At 46.6% G+C, this 14,272-nt stretch overlaps 1 protein-coding gene across 1 annotated transcript in view; it reads right to left on the reverse strand.

The window, feature by feature from the left end:
- The window catches only part of LOC126176674 (transient receptor potential-gamma protein-like), a 361,376-nt gene that overhangs the window by 149,011 nt on the left and 198,093 nt on the right, over positions 1-14,272 (reverse strand). Inside the window, 2 exon segments of the mRNA XM_049923834.1 lie at positions 6,090-6,284; positions 12,956-13,151. Of these exon segments, the coding sequence (XP_049779791.1) occupies positions 6,090-6,284; positions 12,956-13,151 (391 nt within the window).

The raw sequence follows: 14,272 nt of genomic DNA on the forward strand, positions 1-14,272 counted from the left end.
TTACTGCTTTGTTTCAATATTTGGAAGTTTGGTTACAAGCCTTTGGGACGTAAGTGCAAAGAATGGTTCAAATGGCTCTGAGCACTATGCGACTCAACTACTGAGGTCATCAGTCGCCTAGAACTTAGAACTACTTAAACCTAACTAACCTAAGGACAGCACACAACACCCAGCCATCACGAGGCAGAGAAAATCCCTGACCCCGCCGGGAATCGAACGCGGGAACCCGGGCGTGGGAAGCGAGAACGCTACCGCACGACCACTTGGGACGTAAGCGCGTGCCAACAGACTGTGTAACAATACACCACTCTCGGAACATAGGAGTAAGGAATATGAGAGGTGTGGCCATGTACCACCAGGAGTAGAATGAAAACAAGTCAACTGATTTGAAGAAAACTGGATAAGAAGAGATGACGACGGAAAATGGACAGACGGTGGATAGACGGAAATAAAAATGAGGAACGCTGAGAAAGTGTTGACAGTGGAATAGAGTCAGAGAGTTGCTGTTGTACGAGCGGGAATATACCGGGAGGAAGAAGTTTTAATACGCTCTCGAATACAGCGTGATATAAATGTCAGTAAGGTTGCAGGGTAGTCTGCTCTACAAGCATATGGCAGAATTGGAGAAAGATAGAGAAAAATATAAAGGGTAAAGGGAAAAAAAGTAAGCAAGCTGGTTATTATTTCAAAAGTAATTGGCAGAAATGTTAATACATTCGTCGCTATGTGAGAGAAGGTGGTCAATGTCTTCACGGAAAAATGTTTGCTGTTGTCTACGGAATCTCGACTGCACCTCTCCGTTCGAAGCAAAACGACGGCCACGAACGTCTCTGTTCACGGCTCGAATCACAGGGAGACTCAGCTGCTCCTGTTACCACTGTCGTTTTATTCAACACGCCGTGTCGTAGCTGGCCTTCGTAAACCACGCGCGAGATTTTTATATTGTCTCGCTCACTAAGCGCAAACTATGAGTCCTACAGAAAAAGTGAGTAAGATCTGTTTGTAAGAAATTTAACGTAGCTAAAGTCTGTACTGAGATACGTTTTCGGTAGAGGGAGTAAGTTTCGAGTTATTCAAGAAAAATGAACAAAAGTTACCCCCAAACGCACTCCCGCTCCCATACTCAGCCCCCACTGGTGAGGATATATGGTATGTCGTTCGTGGCACATCCTCGAAATTATATTCCACATTCGATCTTTTTCGGTTTTCATTGAGTGGTCTTCTTATGTCACTGACTTAATCAAACACTTGCAATTGTAAAATTGACGTTTGCGTAAATTTTACTTAACAGTTTTCTGAATTTTAACGGCAAAAAATGTGCATTTACAATGTTGTATTCTTCAGGCCTTCTGACAACGAAACTACTGTGCTGGTAAAGGTTAAGTTTGGATCGGACTGTCAACGTAGTTACTTTTAACGTATCGTTTACAAAAGTCGTTTTTCGTTCATTACCATCGCGGACACGTTTAAATTAATAATTTTAACCCCAAGTACCCGACTATGCTAGTGGCGTACTCTTTAACTACACTACATTTCCTACAAAAAGGTCCTATTAATTTTTTCTCCGTGCAGCGAGCGAGGGAATATGAAAATCTCGACCGTGGTTTGTGAAGTCTAGCTGTAACATTGAGGATTGCATAAAACGACAGTAGTAGGGGCAGCTGAACCGACCTGTGTATGGAACTCGCATGGGGAGAAATCGGGACTGTATGGAGTGTTAGCGCTTCAGCAGCGTACTCGAATTTTATTTATTTATTGTACGGCTTACAGAATTACGTTTTAGATGCAAATACAATTAAAATGATGTGAATCGGTACAAGCATATATGTAAGAAAGAAACATTGAGAACAGGCAGTAGATAAGAGACGCTGATCGCAGTTGGATGTCTAAAGACTCCAACCGGATAATTAATTTGTGCAGGTGTTCTACGAAGTTTTTCAAGGTACCCACGAACTTCTTTGTTGGACAGTCGTGCAAAATGTCCTCCAGACTTTGTTCCTGTGTTCCGCACTCGCGTTGGTCATCGTCGATGACTCCCCAACTGTGTGGTGACAGCGTAGCCAGTTCTGATACGGCTGAGGAAGCGCCGTAGTTTTGCTGGACCTGTTGGACGGTCAGACCTGTTGCAACCAACTTCTTAAGACTACGGAAGGACGTCCACTGATTTCTCCATTCCGTTCTTAGACTGTAGTTTTCTGGGGCGAATTAGCTAATGTTTACTAGATTAGTTCTCTAGATTTTAATCGAATGCTTGATAAGATTTTCATTATTTCACGAACAGCTACTCGTCTGGATCGTCTGAATGTCATCCGGTCACGTGTTACTGCTTGTTGTCGTCTGAGATTTGGAGAGGCAGTGATGGCGTAACAACTATGGCAAGATGTGTGCGGGCGTTTTCTTGCGAGGTCGTTTCGACTACGCTGCACAAGTTTCGCTGGGAAGGCCTTACACACCTTCCATTCAGTTTCGCTCCCTCTCCATGCGAGTTCCATATTTTTGGAGCCCTTAAGAAGACATTCGTGGCCGTTGATTTGTTTCGGACGAAGAGATGTGCGCTTGGGTACAATCATGCAACCGTAGGCAACCACATACATTTGTGCACAAGGCATTAACCATCTTGTATCTCACGGATGAATCAATTAACAGTTATGGCAATTACTTTTGAAATAATGAACAGTTCACCTACTGTTTCTCCATGTGAGTTGTTGTCATTTGCCTCAGCCTTACACACAGGCACAGCCAAGATGCCGTGAGTATCAGAATTTGAATTGTATCTACGGAGTGGTTACAGGTGCTGAGAAGTCCACGGACTAAGAACCCGATGAAGGTCACAGCGTGTGTGAAAATCATGTCGCTTGAAACTTTCGAGGTCGCATATTTATTCATGTAAGAAAAACAATTCCCGTAATCAGTCAGCATCATTGTGTATGCCTCATGAGGCACCGAGTGAGGAAGGCTGACTGCGTTAGTTGACGGAGCTGAGGTAGCCAGAGTCACACCGACGGAACGAAGAGTGTTACACCGTGAAGCTCCAGTCTGACATTTAGTAAATTCTGTGGAAATATGGGTAGGAAAAAGTCAAACTTTTACGAAATTCTGTGTCCATCACTAACGTTAGTGCGAAGCGCGATCCTCACGAGCATGAACACACTCTTTTATTCTCTGTGGCACGGAAGCAAAATGCCTGCAAATGTCATTTTGAGGAATTTATTGCCATTCCTGAAACACGGCTAATGTCGACTGCTGGCTGGAGGCTGACAAGAAAGTGTTCGTCTCCTCACCGCATCCCAGACCTGCTCTGTGGATGACAAATCAGGCAACTGGCCAGGCCAGTGAAGAGTCGTGCATTCCTCGAGGTGTTTGTGGCGTGAGATATTCCATTATCCTACTGGGAAATGCCATCTGCTACCGTTGTCATGAAAGGTATGCTAACTGGGTTTGCCATTCTTGCCACATACCGGTGAGCATTCAGCCTCGCTTCAGCAGTTACCAAATTTGTGGTGCCATATCCAATAACTCCCCGCACCGTGATTCCACGAGTTGTAGAGGTATGGGTCCCGACAGTTGCTGATTCCTGTGATTTTTCAGCAAGTCGTCTGTGGACATGTTGGCGAAGACCTGACCACCACAACCAGAAGCGAGACTCATTGCTGAACATCACACAATGCCACTCAATGTCTCAGTTAAGTCGAGACTGCAAGTTTCTGTGGTATGGAGTCAGCGGTATACGACGTTTGGTAATTTGATATCTGAACGCAGCTTCCACTAATTTATTCCCGAGTGTTCGTGGTGACTCCGTCCGCATTTCAGCTGTTCCCAGCTCTCTTGTTGTTAGAGGCAGTCTAACAATCTCTGGTTTTCTCGTGGTGTACTATTTCTGGAAGTATAACATACTGTTGTTCTGAGTCCGTGTCATCAGAACTGGCAGTCACTGCACTACAGCGAACTGTCTCTGCGATCTGTCGGTGTGATGTTCCCATGTCCCTTACGCCAATGATTTCATCTTTTTCAGACTCTGACAAATGGTAACAAACTGTACATTCACGTTGTCTAGCCATGCTGTTTTGCAATGTCCGAACAAACAAACACCTTCTGAACCGGCCTCGAAGACTCAAGGATACCGACCAATGGCTGTGTCATCCTGAGCCCACAGGCGTCTCTGGGGCACGTGGTCAGCACACTGCTCTCTCAGCCGCTGTCGAATAGCTCCTCCATTGGCCTCTCGAGGGCTGACAGCACCCCACCTGCCAACAATACTCAGCAGACCCAGAGAGTCACCCATCCAAGCGCTAACCAAGCTCAGAGCACTTAACTTCAGAGATCTGACGGGAATCGACGTAACCACTGCAGCAAGGCCGTTGGCTGTTTGCAGTGCATACCTGAAACATTCCAGTGATTTTGAATACACCTAGTAGCCTCACCCCATACATCATCTATGGGAGTGGCTTTCTTCTGCATCGACAATATTATTGTATAAGGAAGATGTCTTAATAAACATATCCCACAGCCTGGGAAGTACAGGAGTGTCAGGTCTGAAGTGTTCGATCAAGGTGTTCATTTTGTATCACTTACCGCTGACATCTGTATAGAAATGACCAACCACTAACATGAAATGGTGGAGAAGCGTGCGTATGTAGGTGTTGTCATTGCACAGATTTGCCTAGAGACATGCTTGTAAGTTCTATACTCTGCTTAACTGTTTGACAGCCATTGTCCACTAATTTGGGTCACTGCGAGGGAATGTGGTAAAGATTGTAACTAACTGTTAAGCTAGTTTTATAATTTCATGATTCATATTTTGTTAATTAAAGTAACATGTAACAAATTTAACATATTCGTTGCGTGACAATCAGATACGGTTCCTAGCAATCTTGTAAGAATTACTCGATCAGAGTGGTATCAACACTCAGCCACCGACATGTCCCCAATACGAGGTGTGGCTAGAAAAAAACCGGACTAGTACTGGTGAAACAATAAAACGAATGCAATAAGGCTGAAAGTCGCGTGGCCTGTCACGTGACTCTCGCTCCGCCTACTGCTCGAGTTTCATCTGCCTGCTGCACTCAGTCTGCCCGTGGCGTCTGTTTTAAGTAGTTGACGTTTTGTCTGTGCGTCGGAAAATGTTGAGTGTACAGAAAGAACAGCGTGTTAACATCAAATTTTGTTTCAAACTAGGAAAATCTGCAAGTGAAACGTTTGTAATGTTACAACAAGTGTACGGCGATGATTGTTTATCGCGAACACAAATGTTTGAGTGGTTTAAACGATTTAAAGATGGCCGCGAAGACACCAGTGATGACACTCGCACTGGCAGACCATTGTCAGCAAAAACTGATGCAAACATTGAAAAAATCAGTAAACTTGTTCGACAAGATCGCCGTTTAACAATCAGAGCAGAGCAGCGATCTTGTCGAACAAGTTTACCGATTTTTTCAATGTTTGCATCAGTTTTTGCTGACAATGGTCTGCCAGTGCTAGTGTCATCACTGGTGTCTTCGCGGCCATCTTTAAATCGTTTAAACCACTCAAACATTTGTGTTCGCGATAAACAATCATCGCCGTACACTTGTTGTAACATTACAAACGTTTCACTTGCAGATTTTCCTAGTTTGAAACAAAATTTGATGTTCACACGCTGTTCTTTCTGTACACTCAACATTTTCCGACGCACAGACAAAACGTCAACTACTTAAAACAGACGCCACGGGCAGACTGAGTGCAGGAGGCAGACGAAACTCGAGCAGTAGGCGGAGCGAGAGTCACGTGACAGGCCACGCGACTTTCAGCCTTATTGCATTCGTTTCATTGTTTCACCAGTACTAGTCCGGTTTTTTTCTAGCCACACCTCGTATGTACAAGTGCAATGAGGGGACGGTGATCTAAAGTGACAGCAACAACTGACGACCAAACTATGTCTACACTGAAGTAGGCTGTGACGAAAATTCACTTCACTGGATAGCAAGACGTAGTGGATATGAGTGTACACAGTAGCTGGAGTAAACCAGATCACGTCTTTCACAAATGATTACAAAATGACATCATTTTGAGGGAAGTCACTGCAGTTGACGCAGCCAGTGTGCAGTACTCACCCGGATGGTGCGCATGTGCTCCTTCTTGGCGGCGCGGGAGTGCCCGCAGAGGCGGCGCTGCAGCCACTGGATGAAGTACCAGACGCTCTTGGGAGTGGGCACGATGTTGAAGGGCGGCGGCACGGTGCCGCCCTCTTCGAAGTACGAGATCCACAGCTTGCTCCGCGCAAACTTCCACTCCACGTCGGCCCGCTCCTGGCAAACGAGGGCGCACAGGGCGCACCGCAAGTGTCAATGGGGCTCCGGGCTTAGGCGGGCAGTAATAGAGCCACAGGTAGGGGACAGAGAGAGGAGGGGGGAGGCGAGCGGTGGGGGTACCGGCACATGCTGTAAGGGACGCTAACGGAGACAATGGGAGGGGGCTGCTCAGAGTACAGAGAGCAGAGGGACAACCAGTAGAAGGAAGACTCGTAAAGCAGACGAGTAATGGTAGTGGGTGGGTCAGGGGGACACGCTGACAGTGACAAGTCAGCTGGCGGGTGGCAGGAGACAACAAGATAGGACAGGGAGATGTTCGAGGGACAACGGTTTTAGAGGATACAGTGTCAGTGGTATTTCATGTGGCAGGAAGGGCAGCCAAATGTAGTGTGAAACTCCAGCAGGACATGCTGCACGAATAGGGCATGCTACAGGGGTTAGCACGAGGGTGAGGGTAGGGGGGGGGGGCAGGGAGGTGTGCGAGTTGATGGCAGGAGGGACAGCGAACGTGGCTGGCAGTCAGGGCACGGCGCTGATAGCTGAGCCCTGTGTAGAGCCGGTCACAGTGGCTCCCATCAGTGTACTGTAGGTACTAGATGTGCTCAAACACCTGTCATATGCAACATTCCTGTGAGACACAGCGTCTTCATAAACCACTCATCATACAAAGGGCCAGGTTCACACGAACGTTAGGATGACGCTTCCTTCACAGGCTGGAACTTCCACTTATGTTTAGACACTTTTTGACACGAGGCAACTGAGAGGTGGAAATATTCCTATTCCACATTTCAGTACTGTTTGGTGACTAATATGTAATATTAAATTAAAGGATGTATGTCACACGTGCCTATATAGAAAACAAAAACAATTTGGGAGCTGAAGAGGCACGTCTTCTGTAGTATCCATTCTTTTCAAATTAATGTCACGGCAGTGCTTACGTATGAATGTTGTGACTCTAAATTTTCGATCATTTCAATATGCGAGTGAAGTCATTTGATAAGCTCATACAGAAGATAAACAACACAAAGATAATGATAAGAGTATGTAACTGACCAGTGAAAATGTTTACTGTCACTGTGGGATCATAAAATCTAACTCAAAGTGTCTTTCTAACAATGTGCTAAACAAATTTTATGATTGTACTGCATAATTTTATTCCCTACTATATAGTGTACTGTCTTGCAATCTCATATGTTGACAATAATGAATCACATAGTGAAATTGGAATGATATACGACTATAATTTAACACTTGACTGGAGTTCTATTACAGACCATTGCCCAATTTTGCTTCATTAACATAGCTGTGCTCCATCTGAGGTGTGGGGATCAGTAGTATGCCTCATTCCCAGCGACTCCGCAGTCACACTAGTGGCGAGTCACTGGCGCCATGTAATGTTGCCCTGCGTTGCACCTCAGTAATACGGTGGTGGCCGTCACCAGTGGTAGGCTACTGGCGCTACACCGTGCCACACCAATGTGCGCAGCTCGTCGTTAAGGGGCTGCCGTCGCCAATTGTGATATACTGGCACCACATTGTGCCATAAGACGGTGCTCCTCACTGCTAGAGATGCCACCATTACCAGTTATCTGGCGCCACGGAATGCTGTGGCACACCTCCTTATCGGGAGGCCACCGTCACCGTCGGTGTCGCTGGAGCCGTACTACACCGTGCCGTTGCACAACTCGTTACTTACGAGGCCACGAGAACACCGATGGTGAGTCACTGGCGCCAAGTCACACCGCATCACGGTGTGCTTCGATGACTGTCATGTGGCCGTCGTGCCACATTACTAGCCTCATTGTACAGTCGTAACGACCAGGTAAAACCCCCGAGCATTACGTATTCTCGTTTGTGAAGCACTGACCTACAAAATTGGCAGGCTGGTGTCATTTAGATGGAACACGTCAAATGTCGATTTTATGACGAGTTCGTAGGATTAGCAGTTAAGCAGCTGAATCGACAAAAGTAGAATACAGAGCAACGCCGGGCAGCTCGGAACGGCGCGATGCCATTAGCACTGTGGTACTGCCCGACACAAAATGGCGTGCAGTGTGCAGCAGATGTCCGAGCTGGCACCAGGATGAAGTTGCAGCGACATCAAACAGCAGTGGGCAGTTTGACATGAGCAGGTAGAGCAGGGAGACAAGGGTTAGGGGACAGTGAGCAAGGGGAAGGGGAAGGGAACAGGGCGAGAGGGCAGGGCAGGGGCAGCGGGTAGTGGCAGTGATGCAGGGCAGAGGCAGGGCCAGGGGCAGTGGCAGTGGGGAAGCAGCAGAAGGTGGTAAGGAGGTAGGGGCAGGAGCAGTGGTATCTGGGAATGAGCACAGGGCAAGAGTAGGGGGCAGGGACAGAGGCAGCATAACAGGGCTAGTGGGGAGGGGGTTAGGGGGGTAGACACAGGAGGACGGAAGCAGGGTGCAGGGACACTGTAGCCAATGCAGGGGGAGTGAGCAGGGGACAGGGGCAGGGGTAGTAGAAAGGGGGCAGGTGTAGCAGCAGGGTGGCAGAGGTAGGGGAAAGAAGCAGGGGGCAGGAGGCAAGGGCACAGGGCAGAGGCAGGGGAGGGGGGAGAGGACGGGGGCCTGAGGTAGAGGCAGTGGGGCCGGAGTAGGCAGTGGGGTAGAGGGAGAGGGAAGGGGAGGAGCAGGGGGCAGGGGGTGGGTGACAGGCTGCAGCTGGGGAAATAGGGCTAGGGCAGAGAGGTAGGGAGCAGGGGCAGGAGTGATATGTGCCTGACTTGGGTGCTGTTCATAATGTTTGCTGTCCTTGCATTCAACTATTCACATTAGGTACATTAATATCAAAGCAGGGCAGAAAAGCGCCATTGTGGAACTACAGACGTGAAATGGAAATTTAAGTCTAATTAAAATTATAGTGTGTGCTATAGTCTGTCTGTAAACTGAAGAGCGAGCAGCGCTTTTAGTGGGGGAAGTGGCCTTTCCTGGAAGAACCCTGCCACTGGCCTACAGGGCAACCCAAAATCAGTTGCCCGTTACCTATCTAGCAGTGTAGTTCGGCGTGCCGTGATATACGTCGTTTCTGTTCGTGGGATCTTAGTTGCCAATCTCAGTCGGTTGACTTTGAGTACTCACTGATATACTTCAGTATCCGGAAGTGATGGATACTCGCCCTGCATTGCAAGAAAATGTGCAGAATACGAAGGAGATATTTGCGCAGAACGAGCGTTCGATCGTCTCTAACGTAATTACAGCTTCTGTTAAGGAGGCTACATAAAAAGAGCTGTTGGCTAATATTACCAGTCCCAATCAAAGTGCTGCAGTTTATACAAACTTCAGCCTCGCCAAAACAGGACGCATAAGGAAGGAACGCGAAAACAAGGCGCATGGTTTACTGGAATCGCCGCGAAGAAAAACTAGTAATTTAGGTAGGGAACCCATCGTTATAGACAGTTTCACAAAATCGGTCATTCGACAAACGATGGAGGACTTTTACATAAACCAAAAAATAATGCCCACATTACGGAAATTACTCACTGGCGTGAAACAAAAAATACATTTTCGTTGCAGAAAGATGTTTTACACAAGACATTGCGTGAAATGGGATTTACCTGGAAATACTTTTCAGACATGTTTACGAAGACAATGACAAAAAAGGAGTGCGAATCGAACTAATACAACACACGTAATTATAAATTTCTGATTAATTTTTAAACACTATTTCTGTTGCAAGAATTGTTAAGTTTTAATGCAGCCCTTCAAAGAAAACTTCTACCTTTAAGTAGAAACACAAAGTAAGAACAAGCCTTAAATTCTACAGACTGATTGCTCTATATCTGGTTCGTCTTACGAATAGAGGAACATACATTCAAATGAATAGGCATTCGGTTCTATGTTTGTAGTAGAATCCTGACTTCCGTTCTTATGTTAATATTATATACTCTATAATGTTTTGTTCCGAAGAAGCTATCATCTTTTGTTTTCCTTATACTCTTAACGCATTTGTCTAAAAATAAATGCAGACAGGACATATCTGTACACTGCGTCGCCAAGATTTAAAGCGCGCGCCGCGGCAGGGACTGTATGTACTACGTTGTGGAACAGCCTGTAGAAGCGCCCAGTGACGTAGCAGGGTAGGCAGAGTGGGGACTCGCGCGCTCGCTCTTCAGGTTACTGACAGACTATAAATGAGTCAGCCCTTACCTGCATTGTGATGTATTAGGGGAGGGACAACCGTAATGGTGGCAATTCCGTTCCAAGTCGTAGTTGCAGTCCAACAGCTGAAGCCTACGCACTTGCAGTACTTCTAAGCTGCAGCATTAACTGTTGTGTCACTGAGACCAATAATCTGCCAAGTCAATTGTCCGTGGGTAGGATACTGAATAAGCAAATCAGCACACGAACAACTGAGACAGGCGTTTCCAGTAGACGAAGCACGCAGCTCAGCATGTGACAACAAACTGAGGTGGCCGCTCACTATAGTGAAGGTGTATCTCGCCCCGCAGTTAGAGTGGGAATGCACGAGGACCGAGTTATTCTGTGCGACCTCTGACTGTTGGCTCACACTTGACTTGGCACCTCGGAAGCGACTTCCTCCAATCACAGAGTGCTCTCAGCGTCACCCTCCCACTGTCCAGCATTGCTAATATTGTCGAGGGAGCACCAGTTCAGTTCCGCATATCCACGATGACGCGCTTCCTCCCTCATGGCAATATGGTTATATGGCAACTGTTTCTCCATTCAGCGTCTACTACTCTGCTCCAGCCTTAGTATAGAATTACCTTACTTCATCATGTAGCCTGTGTGCTACAGTGAAGCTCTCCAGAGACTATGTGTCACAACATTCGTTGGCTTTTTGCATGCTACAACTGCAGCGCTTTTTCCCATGCTACTAATTTACCTACATACCTGTCTTGTTATTAAAGGGGTTCACAAAGTAAAAACTCTCACAGGAGACAACTAACAGCGTATTTCACAAGATGCATGCGGATTTGCATCCATGGCATCTCAGGGGCAAGCTCACCTATCTCAAGACATTATGTAAGCGGACGGATATCCACCCTCAAAACAGATTTATCAAGCGAAATAAGTCATTAATTAAACCCATTATCTACTTATTTAAATTATTTAACTGACTCTTTAATGGAAGAATGTGTGCCCCTATTAATTTGTTGTCACGAACCATATGAGCCGAAAAATTTGTAAACTTGCTATGGAAAATAATGGATACAAGTGCTCCCCTGGGCTGCATGTGACGTGGTTCAAATGGCTCTGAGCACTATGGGACTTAACATCTGTGTTCATCAGTCCCCTAGAACTTAGAACTACTTAAACCTACCTAACCTAAGGACATCACACACATGCATGCCCGAGGCAGGATTCGAACCTGCGTCCGTAGCAGTCGCACAGTTCCGGACTGAGCGCCTAGAACCGCGAGACCACCGCGGCCGGCTGCATGTAACGTGTTCAGGATTTGGCTGTTTAGTAACTTCTTCATTACAGACCTGCAGCAGCTACCAGGACTCATACAGTAACTGCATGGATGGAGACTCCCAATGATAGTATCCAGATTCTGATTGTATTTTTGCAACAATATTTAGCCCCTGAGTGCACCACATGAGGAAACATGCACTCTTATGTTATTATCGTTATTTGTGTACAGTCATGTTCCTAACCTGTGCTACAAGTTCATGTCAATCACATGTATCTATACTGATGTTATTTTCATTATTATCATTATATAATGCTATTAATGTCTTTCGTTTATCTCTTGTTACTAATTGTTACTGCCAACTTCCCTGGTTATATTTACTTCTGTAGTATTACATAGCTCCATATGACAGTTTTTAATTGTCATAGCTACTTAATTAAAGTGCCATAACTGGCCATTTATGCACAATGCATTTAATGTACAGAAAGCAAGAATAAAACACAACTAAATAGTAGTGTACAATGACAAAAGAAGGAAAAAGTAAACAGCACCACACCTGAACAAAAAATTTTCCCAATTTAGTGGGTATTGAGACACTACGATCTGCTTAAGAAATAAAATCATTCTTGCAGATAACCAAATGAGAGACGGAACACTTGTTGCTTTTGCCTTTTTTCGAAGGTTCACGGTATGTCTGTACAGTTCTTCATCACAGCCTGGTGAAACTAACACTAATTTGTCCGATTCCTCTGATCGAGTGCACGAAATGAGGAAGACCATCTGTTGCTGTCATAGTAGGCAAACATGTTATACGAGCGGAACTGTCAGGAAACTGTATTGCAGACCTGACACATCGCTCTCCGTCAAATCAGTTCCACGATGTAACCAACTGTCAATGTCCGAGACACTGATGACGCAAAGGAAAGGCGACCTTCGGTATGTATTGCCCAGACTGAAAATCACTGAACTGCACTTAGTACAAGGCTGACGACCCACTGTCCCTGTGAACTGGTAGCGCTGTGAGAGCTGCCATCACGCCCACACTCCACCGCTGCCCAGCACCGCCCCACAAGCCTACGGTGTCGGACCAGATCCACTGCAGACACCTAGCGAGAGCTGTGTGCTGTGCCGTGCACTTTGTGTTCAGGCGTGTGCGTGCCACGTTCCACTGGCTTGCAGTGAGAAGCAGCTGCAGACTGGAGAAGAGAGGGGGAGGGAGAGAGAGAGAGAGAGAGACAGGTGAGGCTCAAACATAGTGCGGGACTTACAGAACTTACGGAAATGAGCTGGTAGGAGTGGTTCATCATGGCGATGAGCAGGTTGAGCAGCACCACGATGTTGATGACGGAGTACGTGCCGAACATGAGCATCCCCCAGAAGCGCGTGAAGCTCTTGATGCCGGCCAGCTCGAAGTTGTCGAGGTCAACCAGGCCGAACACGGCCCAGAAGAGCGTTTGCGTCGTCTCGAACAGGCTGCGGGCACACCACAGCCAGGCTTACGAACAGGTTTTACAGCCAATTTTGTATACGTAGATACTTCATCTGCTGTAAATGGTTAAAGTCACAGTGGTGAGTGACGTGTGCTTCAAAAATGGTTCAAATGGCTCTGAGCACTATGGGACTCAACATCTTAGGTCAGAAGTCCCCTAGAACTTAGAACTACTTAAACCTAACTAACCTAAGGACATCACACACATGCATGCCCGAGGCAGGATTCGAACCTGCGACCGTAGCAGTCCCGCGGTTCCGGACTGCAGCGCCAGAACCGCTAGACCACCGCGGCCGGCAGTGACGTGTGGAATTGACAGCAAAGTACAACAGGGATTGTGTCCCATTCCCGTGGACATGAAACGTAAAAGTCACAGGTTCTATTCACAAAACCACCGTATTCAAAACAGTCTCTCCCTGTATTAATACACACGTCAAATCGTTTTAGAAGTTTTGAAACAATCACTGTAGTCCTTTTTTGGAACTGCATTTAGTATTTCAGTGTAGTTTTCTTGGACGTCATTAATTGTGTCATAATGGTGTCCTTCCATTGCCAACTTCAATTTGGGGAACAACCGGAAGTCAGCTGGTGCTAAATTCGGCGAATACTGTGGGTGATCCAGGGCTGTGATCCATTAGCTGGCCAAAAACTAGTGCACAAACTTCGCTTTGCGTGCTGGGTGGAGCAACCGTGAGCATGTCTCCTCTCGGTATTCGGGTCGAATTAGACGAACTCCTGCCCACAAACGCTGGAGGCCTCAAACAACTTGATCTGGCCTCACTGCACCATTTTCCAACGAGTGTGACTCATACTGTTGCCTTCGCGACCACGATGCCTGCTGCAGCAATGTCAACGCCTTCATTTTGAAACTCTAACGATCGTAACGCCACAGCTCGCCACGAGATAGCATTGCAGTTTGGAATTTCACACAAGCCGTTCTACCGGGACTGGGACATACTTCGTAGCGTTATCACCACATGACGGCGTTACCAGTGCTGTGAGGGTTATACCACTAACCATCCCATTGTTTAAAGACTTCAACTCGCATGTATGAAACTTTTTAGTCGTTTTGATGCAGCTCAATGTTTACTTTGTCATATCTCCT

Source organism: Schistocerca cancellata, chromosome 3 (assembly GCF_023864275.1).
Source record: "Schistocerca cancellata isolate TAMUIC-IGC-003103 chromosome 3, iqSchCanc2.1, whole genome shotgun sequence".
NCBI lineage: Eukaryota > Metazoa > Arthropoda > Insecta > Orthoptera > Acrididae > Schistocerca > Schistocerca cancellata.